Source organism: Schistosoma mansoni, chromosome 3 (assembly GCF_000237925.1).
Source record: "Schistosoma mansoni strain Puerto Rico chromosome 3, complete genome".
NCBI lineage: Eukaryota > Metazoa > Platyhelminthes > Trematoda > Strigeidida > Schistosomatidae > Schistosoma > Schistosoma mansoni.
In genome coordinates this window covers 18064373-18086180 of record NC_031497.1, presented here as the reverse complement: position 1 = coordinate 18086180, position 21808 = coordinate 18064373, and the positions used below count along the sequence as shown (strand labels likewise).

Below are 21808 nucleotides of genomic sequence, written 5' to 3'. Positions count from 1 at the left end.
GCCAAAATACATCCTATGTTTGACCATCACCATATACTGCTTATGTGGATATAAGTAGACCACACTACAATAGGATAAGCTTCATAGCAAATGCATTCTTTCTAAATGTGTTTTACATTTTTAAGTTCAGTTTAGTTAACGATAATGTATAATGTGATTATTGAATAAGTGCTTTATTTTTGTTATTTTTGTATTTCATAAATTACAACTTTCCATTAGAAATTCAAAACTGTATTATAAAAAAAAATAGTAACTAATAAGCACATGTAGATCAGTTTGATTTGAAGATAATTTTCATGAATGTATGTTAATTATTCCCTTTGATAAATTTCGATAGTGTAGTAATAAGAAGACGAAGATTATCAGAACTATGTGATATATTAGCGCAATACATTTCGAACAATCTGATCACACACAATAAACTTGTTAAGAACATTCATATATAAAAATAAAGGGTCAATTAGACTAGAAATAGGGGGTAAGAATAGACAAGGATAATAATAATAATTATAATGTGAAAACAATTTGATACCTAATCACTCTGGATAATAAGCTAATATTATCAGGGTAGGTTTAAGGTGAGAACAAACTGTTTTTGAATACACAAAGGGGGTTTGAATTTTCTTATGGCTAAGGCTATTAAGGTTTATTGAAGCATTTTGTATCTTCACTTAGTTAACGGGACAATAACATGTAAATCCTAACAAAAACAATAGTTAACTCTTCTTTGTGAAATAAAAACTTTTCAAAATAATTGACAACCGTGACAATTCTAGATTTCATATTATCTTGATGTTCAGATAACTATATATATACTCAAAAACGGAAAAAGAACATCAAAGTGTAAGGGAAGTGAACTCATGTAATTCAAAAGCAACAGACGAACTTAAGACATGGAGTTAGAATAGAGGAGTAAGAATATATGTTATTTACATTTCTTTGTTGTGATTAATCGATAAATATTGTTTTTAATGGCTTCAAAAGGGACCAAGAATGATTCAATTTAATATTTATTTAATGACAAATTAATAATAATGGTGATAATAATAATAACAAAGAGAAATGCTAACAAGTCGAAATTTATTATTTGTTTATTCATGTTGGTTATTCTTTTTATTTTAAAAGGGACAATATTTCTTAATAGAATAAAGAAAAATTGACATTATCCATTAAAATATAATAATTTATCATTAATATGATTTTTTTTCTTTTTAGATCATTTCCACTGTTTTGTTTTTTTGATGTTTATAAGGTTATTCAAGAAAATTTTTTTGAATTTACTTCTCTGTTTCCTCCTAGTTATTTTACCATTCTTAATTCATCCGCCCACCCACTCACCAACCAACTCAACTTCTATTCCTTTTCTCTCTGTCTTCATCTTTTGTTGACTAAATTTCATTTTTTTCCTTTTTTTTAATTAAACATGGGAGAAGAGAAATATAATGAAGTTATCTGTTATTTCATTAGTGTTTATGGTTGTGTGCATGAAAATATTATTACCTCTATTTTATCATAATATATGAAAAAGTTTCTCTTTTCAATAAAGCATTGTTTTATATGGTAACCTAAATTTTATAAATAAAACGAAACAGAACAAAAATATATAAACAGGATTTTATATATATATATATATATATATATATATATATTACTTACGTCTGTTACTCCTCGTGGAGGAACATAGGCCGCACACCGGTATTCTCCATCCGAACCTGTCCTGAGTAATCCTTTCCAGTTCTTTCCAGTTAACATTCATTCTTTTCATATCTGCTTCTATTTCCCGGCGTAATGCGTTCTTTGGCCTTCCCGTTTTGCTCATCCATTATGGACTTGACTCGTGATGCAGTTTGGTGGTTTCCTTAATGTATGTCCGATCCACTTTCAACATCTTTTCCTAATTTCCTCTTCAACTGGAAGCTGGTTTGTCCTCTCGCATAAAACGCTGTTGCTGATACTATCCGGTCAGTGAATGTTGAGTGTTTTGCGTAGACAATTGTTTATAAATACTTGTACCTTCTTGATGATGGATGTAGTAGTTCTCCATGTTTCAGCTTCGTAAAGTAGGAATGATGTCCTTGTTTCGCCAATCCTCGCCTTTACATCTGCATCAGATGCTTCTTGTTCATCACTGATGTTGCTGACTAGGTACACGAATGTTTCCCCATCTTCCAGAGTTGGTATTCTCCGTGTTGTATTTGAGAATCTTGCTTTTTCCTTTGTATATGTAGTGGTTCTTATAAGATATATTTGTGTACACATTTATAAGTCTGCACTTGCGATATTGAAAATTGAGTATATAAATTTAGTCTACATTTAGTTTAAATGTATGTACGTATGGATTTGCACTGTAGATTTTAAATGCCTGGAAACGTTACTTAATTACTTGAAGTTTTGAAATCGACAACAGTATTGATAAAAAATAGGAGTCTAAGTGTTTATGGAAAAAGATTGTATCTCTTACATGTAGCAGTAGTTCTAATAATTATTATTACTAAACTACATAAGTAGCATGATATTTGTTTAAAAACAAGATGAAATTCACATTAAGATTTAACGATACGAATAAAACTGTTATTATAGAATGTTACGGAAATTTAAAGCTTCTTATTACAGAATAAATTTGTCTAAGCAATCATTGGAAACAAGAAAATATCTGTCCAATGTTTCCAAGTCTTCAGTAATTGTCTTGCCAAAGTTACTTCGAATAAAGTTATTGGTAAGTTTATCAGTAATTTAGACTAGGATATAACCCCAACATCTAGATTTATACAAGTTATTTATACTTCCCCGAGTGGTGTTGAATGGTTGAAGTCAATGTGCAGGATTTATCTTGATTAACATTGATTGGCTAGATTTATTTTCCTTCGTGAAGCAATCGATACCATTTGTGGTATTAATATATACGTACTTCAGTGTCATAGTTCCAGCTGTTTAAGCTGTTGCTTGAGCTCTTTATACACAATGGTCACTTGTTAGTAATCATTGTAATCTTGTCTGTTACTGTGTTTGCCAATAATAATTCTTGTAGACATGATAGGTGGTATGCACAAAGAAACTTAGTCCCCATGTTGACCTTGAAACATTCTCTTCTTAACACTGTGCTGAAAAATATGTACATTAAGAGCCTACATATGCTTCATCAATAGACATCACAGTTGTTAAAAATCCGAGAAGTAGAAATAATGATCTCTCTTTGGAGACAGAAAGTTAAAACTTTGAATTAAATTCATATCTAAACCAATGGCAGATAATTACACTACTAAATGTATAAAAAATTTAGTAAAAATGAGGTGTATGAAAAGATTAGATAAGCACTATTGTCATCCCGTACTGTGAGGAAGCATGGAAGGAGATCAGGATTCTAAACAAACTCGATGTATGAGTTTACTTCATCACCAATGACATGTTTAAGTCTAGATTATCAAAATTTAAAGACAAAATTCGAAAAGAGAAATAACTAACTTGTGTCTCCATATTCAACTGTACTAGCTGAAAGGCTGTAAATGTGGGCAAAACATTCAGAGAACTAAATACGAAAGTCGGGAAATATAAACTATGTTTAAATCATGTTCCTAAATTCTTATGAGATCTCAGGAAGGTTATAAGCAAATCAATGATAATATTACATTCAATAAATTTAGCTCAGTGTGTACTTCTCACTATTTAGGTTATTTAAGCCCTTATTTATAATTAAAAGATTTTTAGGAAGGTAGTAGGTAAAACATTGTTCAGATTCAATTAAAGATTACTTTATGTATCAATGAAATGCTGAAAAGTCAAAGTTATTTACTTCCTCTTTTTTATGTCCTTTTAGACAAAAAAACAAACTGTTTACATATATTTCAAGGTTTGAGATGTCATACAGAAGAGAAGTTTCCCAATTTGAAAAATGGTCCCATATAAAATGACCTCATATTTTGTGTCAAATGACTTCGGTGAACAAGTTGGTTCTTTCTCTCAATAGATATGAAGAATCTAGTCCGAATATTTTTAGAGTGATTTGTGATGTGGCTTACTATTATTTTTTAAAGAAAAGCATCTTTACGAATAAAAAAAGGCTATTTTTGAAGCGAACACTCTAACCATTCAGTTCAGCTTATTTATTAACAATATTGCTTACTTTTAGTTATCTATTATTTTCATTATGATATGATAAAACTGTTTGAAATAAAAATTCTAAAGTGGATAATGAGATTCATTTAATATTGTTTGTTAGAATCTTCCCATTGATGCTTAGGACTGCAATTGATCAGTCTCTTATTGGCATATGTGCATACTGTGCCTATTGCCTCAATATAACCTTAATTCACAAGCATTATTAGCAAAGATGGATAGTGGATAACAGTGGAATCCAGGATGCGCGTTTTGTCCTATTTGGGACTCGTCAGCTGAATGTACCTGCATCTCAGAATTGATGTTCACTCTGGGACTCAAACCCAGTGGTGTTCGCTTCAAACGCCATCGCGTTATCTACTCAGCTACTGACGAGTCCCAAATAGGACGAAATGCGCGTCCTGGATTCCACTGCTAGCCATTATCCATCTTTGGTCAATGAAACTGTAACAATTCTAAATGGATACATGTATATGTTATGTATCTGCTATCGTTATATAATAATAGTTGCTAATTAATTTTATAGTTTTACTTTTCATTTACTTCCTGTTTTATTCTTAGTCATGAAATTAATTGTTTTTCATATTAGTTTAAATTGTCATTTCTGTTTACATTCATATTTGTCAGTTATTTGTGTACTTCTCATAAAGATAATTAAACAAAAATCGATTATATGACGTTGATTTTGTTGAGTAATTAATTATAAATGTACAAAATAATTAACTTTTGATGGATAGTTCTTGTCATAGTTTAAATGTTTATAAAGAACCATTAAAAACTAGAGATCATAGATGACCATTCTGTCCTGGATCGAAACTGAATATCATCCTTGATATCATGAGTCAATTGAAGCTAGACCATCATTGAAAACCTGGAAGCACTGGACAGCCGTTTCGTCCTACTGTGGAACTCCTTCAGCAGTACGCATCCACGATCCCACACTCACGAGATTTGAATCCAGTGGGGTTCAACCACGTCTGTTGTGAGATATCAACTCACTGAAGACAATTGGTGAACGGTTGCTCAAAATCGTGGATTGGTTGAAGTTAGACATTAACACCATCGGATATCGGCCAGCTCAGTGGTCTATCGGTTAAGTGCCCTGGCGCGAAACCTCTAGGTCTTGGGTTCGAGTCTCTCGAGTGCGGGATCGTGGATGCACACTGCTTAGGAGTTCCACAGCAGGACGAAACGGCCGTCCAATGCTTCTAGGTTTTCCATGTTGGTCTAGTTCCAATTGACTCGTGATTTCAACTATGAAATTACTGAAATCTCCACAAAACCCCTTCTGAATATCATCCATCAATCTACCAAATGTGATCGTGTTGAGGGCCCTTATTAATTACTCGAAAAAAACCTAAGTGTGCTCAAAAGATACTGTGTATATCTCTTTCAACTAGAGTTCCTTAAAACATTTGAAGGGAATTCTAAAAAAACTTCGAATAGCCTTTTATATCTTGCTTGAATTCTCATCAACTTCATTTGCAATTTTCGCACTTTTCTATAAGTTTTCAAAATTCGATAGCCACGCGTAAAACAGTAAATACCCTGCTTTCCTGGAAATAAGTTAAAGCTTTTTTCATACTTTCTGTCATTTATGTTCTCCTGGATGTTGAAGAATTTCGGAGACTGGAACGATGTTAAAAATAACGGCCTAAGTGTTCACTGACAAGATATATTCGATCAAATACATTGTACTATTCAAATCAGTGCGTTATATCATGAAATATTTATCCACCAATTCTATAGCTAATATTTATTTACGATAAAATGACAAGTTTTACAAAGGTATTTATAAAAATGTCCTAAATTAATACTAACATTATGTTCATTATTAATTAGATTTACGACGACTTTTTGTGGTTATAGTTAGAACTCTCCAATATTTACATGGAGATTGTAGCTCACCAATAGTTATGACTGAATATAATGGTATATTAACATGATGAATGAAGTTAAAAAATATGAATCTCTGGTTTCTGAGTAAACGGCTTCAAGATATACTGTTTATCATCACATAGAATGATCATTTGTTCCGTTATATGTTCCGTCATCTGGATGTTAATTTTAAGTCATAAACTACGTCAAAATAACTATCCTATTAGTCTTGGTTTATATTGGCTTTCTGTTTGACATCAAAATGAACATTGTTAATTACTCCGTATTATTCATACTTGTATAATCGTTTTCATCCATTTGATAATTTCGTGTTGTCCTAAATTGTGTTCTGAATATATATGCAAATTTAAGGAAAAATATCGTGAATCTTTTACGGAGCTCGGCTTTCCGATGATGGTGATGATTCATTATCGAATGTTAACAAGTCGGCTTCAATATTTTCATTAAGTTCAAATGAATAAGTATCCAAGATGTAAAATACAAGTTCCTAGTCTGTTTACTCCGACCCGAATCAAATATCCCTGGTCTCAGAAACATTATCGTCTTTATATGTTGTTCAATTACAGCTAACTCCTGTGTTAGGTTGAATGAAGTTACCTTATGGGTTGTTGGAATTGATATATATCAGTATACATGTATATAGCAGAGCCTTTTCTATCATAAACCCTTAGGATTTCATAGTTCAGTTAATGTCACCACTGTTTGTTGTGATACATCTTATCATTTGTAGCTTAATTTATTATGATGTTTTCATTGATGGAGGGAGAAATCACTTTAAACCAAGAAGTCCTAAGGTATTTATTTTGTAAATGACCCTCAATTTTTAACCTTAGTGTTCTTCATCTGTATAAAATAGTAAATTGATAGTTTTAGTATGTAAGTGATAGTAAATTCAAACTTAGTCTATGTCGTGCCAATGATTTCTGAGACGCTGAAATCAGTGGATAAACGAACTGTTGTGCGATTTCTGTATAATTTCATGATAGCTAGTTCATTTGACATAGACTTTCGATGAAATTGAGCGAATAATCTTTTCAGAAAGCTTATACAATGTCATTTCCTTCATTTATTTTTAAGGTTAAAATGCAGTTACAAACGCAGTTGAGTAATTTACCTGTCTCACATCACTAATTTACAGATAAATTAACATTGCCACCAATTCTCAGGTCACTTGATCATCAATAGGACACATTTCTCAGACCAAAGATTGGGTAAACCAATATGCTGTTTACCAATAAGTAGTATCCTTGTCTTCGTGGCAAATCACTGTGGAGATATTTATATTTTAGTTTTGAGATAGTTTTATTTAGTCCATTTATTTCCATAGAAATTATTCTTAAGCTCACCATTGTCTCGACCCTGTCTTCAATATATCATGCACTACTATTAGTTAATAGATTGATTGTGTGATATTTTTTTCGTTTGTAAGCAATAAGTATCTGGATTGATGTCACAAAAAACTACTTTAGAAACTTTGGGTACATTAATATTTTCTTCTCCCAAATGTGCCCCATTTTTGGCAATATATTTCTTTAATCCCTGGTTACACTTTAAATACGCTTTAAGGTCATCAGAATTCACTCAACTAATGATCAAATTTCAGTGGTGTTGAGATAACTTTTGTACAACTTTCTCAACACTACCTTTTACAAAACTGAGTTTATCTGAATTTTCACCCTAATAGTGAGTCGGAGATTGGGAAGAAAAAGTTTCCCGATTATCAAATATCAACATAGAACGTCGATGGTAGTCTTAGCATTATATTATCTCTTCAGTCTTTATAGCTCTTATTGAAACGTATCAATTTCAGAAAGACACACAAACAAGAACATATCCTCGAATACATTAATAATATTTTCTTGACTATTTGCCCGATTTCTAATCTGTTTATGTTTCCTGATGATGTGGGAATTAGTTCAGAACAGTCTTATTCATTTAGATGATTTAAGCAAGAGAATCAAGCCAATTCATTGTTACTATTTCACTGGTTGTGTAACCCCTTTTTTCATACAAATAACCATTTCATTAACACTGAGCAGGGAAACAAAATGAAATAACGTCGAATTTAATACAAGATTGTCAACATTTTAAAGAAATCTGTTGTTATCACAATCTTGTTACTTTATACTTGTGTAGATACATCAGCTGATAGAAGAGCATACATGGTAATATTTTTTGTCGCAATGATACTAGTTTGATTTAAACAGATCAAAATAGTAAAGTATGTGTACGAATATAACGCCACATGATTTGAAAAAAAAAATCAAAAATACAAACTGCTTTCTTCTTTTTCTTCTCTTCTATCGTCTATCGTAATAACGTTTTTGAAGAAGTTAAGATGAACCAATCGATTTAAGGTGAAGGAAAGTTTTCGGTAATGAAAAGACAATTGGTGTTTTATTTGCGATCTATGTGTATTTAATTTTTTCTGATTTAAATATTAATTCTTCTGTTACTATTATTGCTAGTGTTGTTATTTTCCGAAGAAAATTAAAAAAAAATCAAGCCGGATGGCGTAGATAATGTGACATAGTACGAATTACCGTCATTGAATGACTGATTGACTAACTGACTGGTCAACTGAATGATTAGTTGTTACATCATTGGATAACTAACTGACTGATTTGGTTGGCTGATTAGTTGACTAACTTGTTAACCGGTTAACTGGATAGATGTATTATCTAAATAACTGAATATTTCGAGATTAATTTACTACATATTATTATTTCTTCAGTGGTCTTTGACATATTTTTTTACCAAGTACCTAAATCAACAATCAACTTTGATAACACTAATGATGATGTATTCAATGACAGTATCGGTCAATGTCATGATGTATAAGAAGAGATGAGAAATAAAAAAAACCTAAATATCAATGCATACACATGTATACACACATACATATACACACACGTACTCCACTTATTCCAAATAATCACCAATCTACGAATAATAAAAACAGATAATTTAATCTATTCCAATAATATATCAATAAATCTACTTTAAATATGTTTGTATAACGAACTTGCCGCCCCCCCCCCCAATTTGTTTTTTTTACAAAAAAGGAAAATTAATAAAACTGATCTTTCATATAGTTACAGTGATCATTTCTATATTTTCATTTATTATCAAATATAATCAAAATGAATGGAATTATACAACCAAACTACATATATAACAATCAAATGATTATTCCATTAATATCAACATATCATACATGATTATATACATAGAGATAATTAAGTAGTATATACAAAATCTTCTTAATTTTATGATTATATAGAATTGAATTAAATTTTTCTTTTTCAATCATTATCATCTCATGACAACAAAATTAATTCCAATCATAATTTATTTAATTATTCATTATATAATTATCATTCAATTAATAAAATCAATACCAATAGTATTTAGTGTTAAAGGTTGTGTAACCTATGTATATAATAATAATTATTCAATGCGTCAATCAATATGTGATAAATTAAATACAAATTATCAAATTATTCCAATTAATTTACCTAGTGAATTAATTAAATTAACAATTAATCATCAAAATATTAATTTATTAAATATGAGTCAATTAATACATTTACCTAATTTAATTTATTTAAATTTAGATTCAAATAAAATTAAAATTATTCAATTAAATACATTTAAACCATTAATTAAATTAAAAATATTAAGTTTACGTTATAATTTATTAACTATATCATATGAATCATTTCATCCAATGGTTATTAATGATTTAATTCAATTAAATTATATTAATTTATTACATAATCCAATAAAATCAATACCTAATCGATTTTTTTTACCAATTAGTAAAACAATTCAATCAATAATTATATCAAATAATTTAAATAAATTAATATTATTAAATGAAAGTTTTTATGGTTTATATAAATTAAAATTATTAGATTTAAGTAATAATAATTTAGATTATTTACCAGATACATATGAATTAATATTTAATCAAATGCAATTAAATGAATTATATTTATATGGTAATCCATGGAAATGTGATTGTCATTTAAAATGGTTAATTAAATGGTTTATTAAATATAATAAAAAATTAATTTATTATAAATCAATAAATGATATAATATTAAATAATAATAATGATAATAATAATATTGATTTAGATATTAATTATTGGTTAATAAATGAACAAAAAATTAATAAACAAATTGATATGAATACAATATTACAACCTAAATGTGCTACACCAATTAAATTACATGGTAAACCATTATTTAATCCAATTATTAATAATAATAATGATACACAAATGATACGTACTGTGGATTTTTACTGTTCACCTGAATCATATACACCTAATCAACAAATTCAATTTATATGGGGTAATAATTCTACATTAAGTTGTAAATTTTTTGCTGATCCAACTGGTATTGTTATATGGTATAAAGATGGTATAAGAATACAAAATCATTGGCCAAGATTAATAACTAAACAAACTCAAGGTAGAAATTTTTTAGCTGAATTAACAATTGAAAATATACAAAATTCTGATGCAGGAATTTATGTTTGTTATTTAGATACAGGTTATGGTAATGTAAATACAACATTTCATGTACAAGTGGATGGTGGTACTTCCATGGATGAAACATTTTATCATAATGGTGTATTCTATTGGATTAGTAAGTTGGATACAACTCTTGTACTCAAGTACACTGGAATGATAGCTGCATGTTTAATCATACTATTAGTAATTATGGGCTTATTGATATATTTATTCAATGGAAAGATGTATTGTCGACCAAAATTATGTATTAATAAAACAGTACCAACTTATGATAATAGATCAGATCAGTTCAAACAAGGACTAGGTGGTGAGTCAGATACAATAAACACTAGTAATTTCAGTACATTGAGTGACAAAAATACTATTACTAATTCGAAAAGTACGTATACGCTCCAAGGACAAAATCTAAATCTTTGTACACCATTGGGACCTAAGAATGAAAATATAGCAATGACGTGTAAACGTTCTCCAACATACGAATTAGATGATCATGTCTACTTGCATTGCACGAGTTCTAATGTCTTAGATCAACATAATCTATTATCACATAAATCACGTGATCCAACATTTGATAATTATGTAACAGTTCGTTTATTACCAACAGTGGCAGGTAGTGAACTTACTGTTCCTTGCCCTATACATAACTATGCATTTATACATCAAGTTTCTACTGATCCAACCACAGTATCAGCTGCAAATAATGTAGATATTAATTATGATGGTGTTGTTACTGGATCTATGCAGGTAATTCCAGAATCTCATCTTTCTTCATCGAACATAAAAAAATATAATCCAATAGAAAATTCAAATTTAACTACTTCTGTAAGTAATATGAAAATATCTAGTACTTCTGAAGAAAATGTTGCGTTAAAAACCCATAAAGTTATAAGTACTGATTCAGGTAATATAGACAATAAAATTACCAGCAATAATGATAATGATTGTTTGAATTCATCGGTCTACAAACCTTGTCCGTTACATGGTAATATATATGCAACTCTTCAGAGTAAAGATAAGAAGAATATTTCCGCAGAAATACGCAAACACATCGCCAGTGTACCACCAGGTTTAACAGGATTAAATTATGAGAAACATCATACACTACCAAATAAAAAGTTTCGCACACAATTATCTACTTCTACTACTAATATGACTATTACATCTCCTAGAAGTACTAGTGATATCCTTAGGACCAACACTACATATACTATTAATTCTGTAACAGACTCACTAATGGATAAATGACATTTTCTTAACAGTATTGTATATCGTTTGGCCATCTGATTGAGCAAATGAACAGCTATCATTATTGTATGATATAATGTAAAATTACTGATGCAGAATACACATATACTTACATATGAATGGAATCATGTACACTCTTGTCAATATATATATATATATATATATATATATATATATATATATATATATATATATATCTTAGTACAATGACATTGAAAGAAAGCAAATAATAATTTATTGCTGTCTATTTAAATGTACAAATGGAATATACTACAATAACTACTCACCATTCAAATGAGAAGAAGTAAGCTTTTTTTAAAAGTATAAATATACATAAAAGGACTGCCGTTGCTTTTCGAAAATTTCAGTTCTGTCTTTCCATTAAAAATGTTTGATTCCTTTCCAGAAATTTCTGTAAACGTAGGAACTTCTTCACTGATATAAATGGATATAAAGATTTTATACTTTAGCTTAGTTTCAATGTATGCAAATGAACGTTCAGATAAATTTTCATATGTTTAATCATGAAACGATCATATCTGCACAAACAGCGAGAACTAGGAAGCACTGGACAGAGATTTTTATCATACTATAGGGCTCTTCAACACTCCATTATAAAAATGGATCCAACGATCGTTGATCTTGTTCGTGAACGCTTAACCTTGAGACCTCCCAGCCTCCAACTGGTGATGTATATACAACAAATTATATATAACAAATTAAATTGTTACATTGTTTAAAAAAGTGTTGGTTAAAATTTGTCACAGCATCTTAACAATAAAAAAAGATATTTTGGTCGCTTCATCAGTCCATATTATATATTTCGAATAATCAAACCGGAATTCATTAGTCTACATTTTCGACTTTAGTCCTTATCATAAAACAATATTTTTAAAGGTGAGCTGTCGACTTATTCCTAACTGATAGGTCTTGGGTTCGAATCTCACAGGGCGGGATCTTGGATGTGCACTGTTGATTAGTCCCACAATAGGACGAAACGGCCGTCCAGTGGTTCCAGGTTTTCCATGGTAGTCTAGCTTCAATTGACTTATGATTTCAACTATTAAAATGTCTTGTTAGTTGAACTTAATGATCATTTGATATTAGTTATACTCGTTGTTCTAGTGTTAGTTCTTACGAAAAAGTAATATAGAAAATTCTAAAGTAATTATATTCGTCAGTTTACTGAATAAGATAGTAAAGTATAAAGTACTTGATAATTGTTTTTCCTATTTAAAATAACATTTCTACAGATCAAACATGAGCATATTTTGGATGAAAAATTAGGAAATAAGAAAAGAATTTAGCAAAACAAAATACAACGACTGGTATGGTTGTTAATAACGTAAACAAAACTGAATGGATATACTGCAAATATTTATCTTTTATAAGCAAAGATGGATAGTGGCTAGCAGTGGAATCCGGGACGCGCGTTTCGTCTTATTTGGGACTCGTCGGCTGGATGTACCTGCATCTCAGAGTTGATGTTCACTCTGGTACTCGAACCCAGTAACTTTCGCTTCAAACGCCATCGCGTTAACCACTCAGCTACTGAGTCTGATAGCCACTTGCTTGTACAATGAGGTGAAGTTTGAATTCACTTAGTAATGTTTGTTTGAATCTTCTCATTGATGTTTAGGACTGCAACTGGTCAGTCTCTTATTGGCATATGTGCATACTGTGCGTATTGCCTCGATATAGCCTTAATTTACAAGCATTATCTTTTGTTTATATATTTATGAATATTCACTGTAAAGAAGTATTAAAATAGTATGGAACTGATGTAAAAGAAAACAAAACACACAGCACTTATCTGTAGTGAATTAGTTTGTGGCTAATGCGAAGATATGATGAAGCTAAATTTAAATTGACTAATCTATAAAGAATTCTATATCTTAATAGTTAGGATTCCTATTAGAAACATTTATTATATAATAATAAGAATCAAAATATATCACCTTTTTTTTGCTTAAATATCTTTTTTTGTGCAAGTGTAAAAATTTCATCTATGGAAACGTATTCGAAAATATATAACATTAGTTACTTACACCTGTTACTCCCAATGGAGCATAGGCCGACGACCAGCATCCTCCAACTCACTCTGTCCTGGGCCTTCCTTTCTAGTTTTATCCAACTTTTGTTCATCCTTCTCATATCTGTCTCCATTTCTCGGCGTAATGTGTTCTTTGACTTCCCGTTTCTCCTTTGGCCTTCAGGATTCCATGTAAGGGCTTGTCTTGTGACGCAATTAGGTGATTTCCTCAGTGTGTCCTATCCACTTCCAGCACTTCTTCCTGATTTCTTCCTTCGTTGGAATCATAATTTAGAAACATAAGTTAACTGAAAAATACAAATCATACAGAACAAGAATATACATGAAATATAATTAAATCTGAACATATACTACTTTTCGGTAAACTAATTTTTGTTTAAATCAATAAAGTTGACATAAGAAATAATATAAGGTATAGTAGAATGTATATAAAAATAGGGATTAATGAAATTTATATGGTGATATTTTAGTGATTTCAGATAAAATCAATGATGTTAAAATGAAAATCACATGCATTTCTTTATGGTTTCGTTTACGTTTCATTTGATAGATGGTAATGATGATTACGTAATAAATTGATGAGAGGTAGTTAAACTGACTTAAATTTAGAGAAGAAAACTAATTACCATATTTATAAAAAAAAACGAGATCACTATTACAAAACTACGTGAAAAAGATGTGGTAATTTTGGTAAGAATAAAGTGTACCTGGACATTTGATAATCTCATGTAAATGATTCAAAGCAAACTATATTTTTGATTGCTATTCAATACTAAATAAAGTGTACTGTAACATTGATAAATCCCGTAAAACGATATCATGTCAAATTTGAGAAACTTTTGATTTGATTAGAAATAAATTTTTCCCAAATGCCCTGGTACGGCCGAGAGTGGGGAAAGTCCGATCTCCCTCTCGAAATGCCCTCATATGGCCACGCGTATATAGCCTCTACCAGGGAAATCCTACTCACTGCCTTCTCGTGGCATTACTGTTGTTTACGAAATTGAGAGGACGAAAAGTAAATGTCCGGCGCTTTAAAAGAGTTGGTGGATACAGAGGGTTCATCTAGGGGAATCGGAGAACCTTGATTCCAAACCAATAGCGCAAGCGGGCTCTAGTATCCTGAGGGAACAAATAGCGTATGAATCAATCGGTTACCATGGGACTGCATCTCCTCACGATGCTCCACTGCCTTGTGGATCAGATCTTTAGGTCAAAGGTTTCGGGTGTGGCCCCCTAAGAAAACCACCTGCTTCGGTTTAGTTACCTGGACAGTATCACAGCCCTCACAGAAATCGAATGAGATTTGTGTGGCGCATATTTATCTAATACCCATTTGTACCAATATTTATGTGTATAAATAAGTAAATAGATAATAAATAAACTTACTTACGCCTGTTACTCCAACCCACTCTGTCCTGGGCCTTCTTTTCTAATTCTATCCAACTTTAAATAAATAAATAAAATTTTTCCCTCATAGACTAATCAGCCTATGAATCTAATGAGTAAAAATAACTACTGAATAGTAATAAAACTTGGATAAAGAACCTTTATTTCTTTATGATGACGCTTAATCTCTGGATCACTTAGACGGAAACCGGTGGTTTACATTCTTTAGTAGTCTAAAGGTCAAGCTTTCACTGAGGGTCAAAATTACAGGGTTTGATTTACGGTGAGCAGTGTATACTCACTCCTGAAGATTCCTATACTAGGATGGAACAAATGAATAAATCTTCCTGGTTTTCAATGTTTTTTTTTACTAAGATCAGCCTGTGATATATAATATAAAATTCAACTGTCTCTACTAACCGCTTATAGTAAAACCTAAATGTTTCATGCACTTGTCGAAATTCCCAACTAGTTTTTTTATAATCTTGTAGCACAGAAAGTCATATATGTAAGTAAAAATCTATCTACTTTCGAATACTTAGTCAGGTCTTCAACATGTTTATAAAACGACCCAGTAGGTCTTACATAATGCTTTTATATGCAAGCATCAATGAATTATTTTTGTAGTCGATCTTGTCCAAGTATGTCTAATAATTTGTAAGCTCTAGAAATATCTACGAGTAAATAATTAAATGGTCATGTAATTTTCCTTACAGTTAGGTTTTCTTAAAAAAAAGCAAACCATAATAAAATCATAGTTGTAAGTACAATTCGTACATCAACAAATAAACATTACACATCTCCTTGCATTCATACAATGTTTTCTAATTTGACGATGTTACAAGTTATAATTCTCCTAAAGTGTAAAATGAAAAAAACCCAATTATTCCGTAATAGTGATAAGGTTTATATAGTTAGAACTAATCACATCAAAAATTAACGGTTAGGAAATATCAAACCTATAACCTGATTCTATCTTCATCACACATCAAAATGTTTATGAGTGTTTATATATCACACTAGGTTACTTTATTTAACAAGACTAAATTATATTCTCAACAAAATCTCAATTCTTGAAATGTTTAACATTGAAAAGTACTATATAACTAATTCAGTAATTCAAATAAAAATGTTTACAGGTCAAAGGCTTCGGGTGTGGCCCCCTAAGAAAACCACCTGCCTCGGTCTGAGCACCCGGGCAGTATCATAGCCCTCACACGATTAAATGAAATGACAATTTTTTTGCGTGGAGCATATATATCTGGTGCCTCCTTGTACCAATATTTATATGTTCAAATAAATAAATAAATAATTTGTCAATATTAATTTGTTATTAAAAGGGTTTCCATAAAAATCGATTCAATTAAGTATATAATATTTTTTATATATAGTTGAAATGATGAGTCAATTGAAGCTAGATCACTGTGGAAAACTTGGAAGCACTGGACGGTCGTTTCGTCCTATTGTGAGACTCCTCAAGAGTGCGCATCCACGATCCACGATTTTAATAATAAATTCTTCTTTATGAAAATTCATCTATTCATGATCGAACTTTATAGTGACCATGTGTTAATAGAGTTCTGTTGTTGTGTTTTCCTAAAAAAAGTCGAAAAATGTTTTTCTATAATGATTTAGTGATTGTATAGTAAGAAATGTTGACATTGATATAACTTTAATGTATTCAACATGTACTACAAATGCATTGAGAGTGTTTTTAATAACAATGAATTCCACTTAATGTAAACGATATTCTGATTTCTGTGATCATACAAAAAACGAAATCTACACTGTTGGTTGTTTAAGCATCTGTCCATCACTTTGTGAGACGTAGAGAGAGACAAAGAGAGTGGATAGTTTGAAGGAGGAATATCATGATTTACGCATTCACACATAAACATACAAATAAAGATCAACTATGTTGTTATCATTAACATCAATGGTAATAACAATAGTAGTCTAGTTGTCTTCATAGTCCTATCTTCAAAATTGTTTTCTAGCTATTGTTGTTGTAATGACAAAGATGATACATGAAATTGTATACGACAAATGTTGATTAACTAAATGACTGAAGTTTGTATGAAAAGAATAACATAAATGTCATTCATTCAATTAATATACTATTTAATAACTATTTTTCCTCTCCCTTCTAATGTCGCTTAAAAATACATCATCTGAAATAATGTTTTGTATTCTTCAAATGGTCAGTGTAGTTGTTTTTTTTAAATTGAAGATTGATAAATATTAGAAATCACTGGTCATTCGAATACAGTATCTGTTAGATTATGTACAGTAAATAAAGATGTCACAGTTACTCTATCTGTCGACGTGATGATTAGTATTTACAATTTACCTTACCAGAAGTCATTGATCATAATGTAAGCAAGGACTAGCATACAGCCTGTAGATTGACCAAAGTTGATGTTTTCTTCGTTCTAGGTTAGAAATTTCGGCTAATATTAGGCATGAAAACTCATTATGAATTGATGTTCACTAAACTAAAATATTGACATGTTAAAATGAAATCTGATTGAAAATTTTATTTTTATGAAATACACATGTCATTTCAATTTATTTATCTATTTCCCTACTTCAGTTTTGCAGTTAGCTTTATTTATGTCGTCCGAAACAATTTAAGTCTAGCACATGGAGTCTTTTTGAAAACACTATATGTATGATAAATATTTACATACCAGTTCCCTTCAAAAAGTTAAAGACAGGATGATAATATTTGTAGAATACTATTGTATTCTGAATAAATAATAAGTTAAAAGCAATTTCTGTCCATAAATAACATCAGCTGAAGCCTTAACTAAAAGTAAGCAACCCTATCAATGCTATTTGACTTTCAATAGTTCTGAAATCTATACCGACCCATGGAAATATTTCAATTCAATATTTAAAGTCTGTTTAATCTTAATTGATAGACTTAAAGTTCTCTGGCAGACGGTACTTAGAGATTAAAACTATTCTCAAACTAAGAAATTGTTATAAATATACATAGAAACTACATGTATGCTTTAATATAAATTCAGTCAAGTCGTACTCAATTTACTAACTCATTACTGATATAATGTGGAATGAATTTATATTATGATCAAAAGAAGCCTAAAACACTTGACTACCAAGTATTGACTGATAGACACAGAAGTGTATATAAAAAGTCAGTCAGTCAGCCATAACGTAGGACCGGGCACATACATGCTTCGGTCCAAGTTGCCATACCTTATTAGCACTACAAGATGAACACCGAATTCATAGAAGTAGTTAATTTAATGGTGGTAATATATGAAAGATTATATATAAGGATATAGTACAGTAAAACAGAAAGATATGAAACAATTTTAATCTAACAGTTTAAGGGAAGACAGAAAGTGTATAGATCTACGCCATTGTGGTCGATTCTGAGCCATATCACATAGTATCCAGCTATTGTCCACGATAGTCACGCGGACCCCAACCAGGTAGTCTGCATCTACCAACATGGCTCAGACTAGAAGTTAGTGACTTCAAGTACTGATGCCACGTTTTGGTTTGGCCGCCTCTAGCTTTTACCCAACCATCTCCTACACTAGTCAGCATAGCGCGTCGTGGTAATCGGTGTTCAGGCGTACGTAACACGTGGCCTAACCATCTCAGCCGATGAAGATTCATGACCTCATCAACTCATTTACCATCATTCCCTAATATCCTGTGTCTAACCTCACCATTGCTTACCCGGTGATCCCAGCAGATGCGAGCAATATTTCTAAAGCATCTGTGGTCAAATACTAGTAACTTTCGAGTATCTTCTACTCTTAATGACCACGTCTTGCAGCCGTAAAGTAGAATAGAGCAAACTGCTGCTCAGTATACTCGTCCCTTAATTGATAGACGGATATTTCACCTTCTCCACAGGTATCGTAAGTTGGCAAAAGCCAAAAGAGCTTTATGAATCCGTGCAGAGATTTCATCAGACACCAACCCATTAGGGCTGATCAGATATCCAAGATAAGTGAAGTTGTCGATGCGTTCGACTAACAATTATGTCTCAAAATTTGGGTCTAGTGTTAGCTTACTTTCAATTGCACAAACCTAAAATTGGATAACAATAAAATTACTCTTAAATATGTAGACAAGTTATATTGTAATGGAAAATTTATTCAACAGATCACTTTAATAAAAACACTTTGATTGATTAACTTTCATATGTCTGTTACATATATATTCATTAAAGAAACAGAAGAAAAATTGTAAGGCAAACGTGTCAAGAACATAAAATAAGAAGTACACTACAGGTAATGAAGATAAAAATCAGTCTTCAGAGAAAAAAAAATTTTTATTCTCATTAGACTGTCAATCAATCAATTTTGTAGAGAAAAATGATTATTGATCAATTTTTTTTTCTTTTCTTTTTCCTCCATTTCTTTTTTGGATAAGATTAGTTATTCAAAATCACTGATCATTTAGAAGAAAGTTGTAAAGTAAGAAAAGAAGTGTTGAATGTTTCTCTATAATGAGCTCAACTAATGTTTTTTTTTCTTTAAATTAATCAATCATTTTGAGTGTTTATAATGAAACTAAAATGTACATAAATAAAATGTGAATTGTCTATTTATTGGTTAACTCTAGGATAGGAGTTAAGATAATGTCAAACCATTTTCTTAACAAAAAATATTTATTACTTAGTATTCACTGTTGTTCTCTTCATATTTTTAGAATAATCAACATTCATACAAACTTACTTACACCTGTTAACACTTGTAGAGTCTGGGCTGGCGACCAGGAATTTCCATGCTACTCTGTTCCAACCTCTCTTTTCCAATTGTTGATAAGTGCTATTCATTCTTTGAATGTCTTTCTTTAATTCACAGCCTCTTTTTATATGTCGTGAGGATTACAAGTGAGGATTTGCTCTGTGATGCAGTTTGATGATATAGGTACATAGTCAACATAACTAACAATAATTTTGAGCACTTCCAGGGAAAATATTTCTAATGTTTACGTATAAAGTGATGAAATGTTTATATACTGAAAAATAATACTTTCAACCAACATAAACAATGAGCTGAAAGTTGTATTATCTTCTGTCATTCAATAGAAACTGACAAAGTGATAATTTGTTCTCATAACAATGTAAACTATAAAATTATGAACAGTATAACTCAAGATAATTTTTATCACGGACCTGATACTAAAATAGAAACTCCTAATGATCAGAAAATAATTTTGAATATTCAATTATGTTAGAAAAGAATTGAAGTCTGTAAATGTAAAGCAACCAGTTTTTATTCATAGGCCAAATTGTATCGTGCTTACCGTAAATCTGGTTTCTACACTGTACAAAGTAATGAATACACATTACTGATGTGTTATAAACTAGAAGTAAACAAACATCTACAACCATTTAGTTTATAATAAAAACAGTTTTCGATTTAAAAAAAACCCAACACCTCTATAAACAATCAAAAAATAATAACTGCATGCTTATTGTTTAGTGACCACATTATTCTGTATGTGTTGATTGAAGATGATGATGATGATGATGATGATGATGATGATGTAGGGACTAAAGTCTATATATGATTCTTATCAGAAATTATCTCTAATGTAATATTAAGGTAATTTATGCACAGATTATCAATATTCAATCTACATAATTATCTCATATATGATTTCGAAACAGATAGAAACAAATAGAATCAAATGACCCAATAAGAGTAGAGAATAAACATCCATCATCCTCTATTGCCTAATATATAATCGAAACAGGCCATAAGATTGATCTTAACGAGGCTTTTGTGGTGTTGTATAAGAGTGTCAAAGGGCGTATACTAAGGTTTATTGAAGCCTTAGCCATACGAAAATTCCAACCCCTCTTTGTATATTCAAAAACAGTTTGTTCTCACCTTAAACCTACCCTGGTTGTTAGGTTTCAAATTGTTTTCACATTATTTTTACTATTACTATCCTTGTCTATTCTTACCCCCCCCATTTTCAGTCTAGTTGACCATTTATTTTTATGTATAAATGTTTTTAACAACTATACGTGTGATCAGATTGTTCGAAATGTATTGCACCAATATATGTCACATAGTTCTGATAATCTTCGTCTTCTTATTACTACACTATCGAAATTTATCAAAGGGAGTAATTGCTTTAATAGATGATTATAAAACAATGTAATTTATTCAGTAATTATTTTTAGGGTAAACGTTTCTTTTAAACAAGAACATAACATTATTTAACCAAAAAATACATATTTATATTAATCAAAATTATGATTCGAAAAAAAGAAATCATTGAAGTGTAAAACACTTATTGTATAATTTTCATATAGTTGAGATCATGAGTCAATTGAAGCTAGACCACCATGGAAAATCTGGAAGCACTGGACGGCCGTTTCGTCCTATTGTGGGACTCCTCAACAGTGCGCATCCACGATCCCGATTCCAGATTTTCCATGGTGGTGTAGCTTCGATTGACTCATGATCTCAACTATATAAAAGTTACTAAAATCTCCACGAAACCCCCTTTTGATAAAATGTCCTACTCACCTCCAGAGTACTTTCTTGACTTCCTATTCCTCT

The 21808-nt window shown here is 30.7% G+C and overlaps 1 protein-coding gene across 1 annotated transcript; it reads left to right on the top strand.

The window, feature by feature from the left end:
- Positions 1-10204: 10204 nt before the first annotated feature.
- On the top strand, positions 10205-11800 carry Smp_121960 (hypothetical protein; the record flags this gene model as incomplete). Its single annotated transcript, XM_018799479.1, has 1 exon — positions 10205-11800. The coding sequence occupies one exon, from the start codon at positions 10205-10207 to the stop codon at positions 11798-11800; it is 1596 nt and encodes a 531-aa protein (XP_018651264.1).
- Between the last annotated feature and the right edge of the window lie 10008 nt (positions 11801-21808).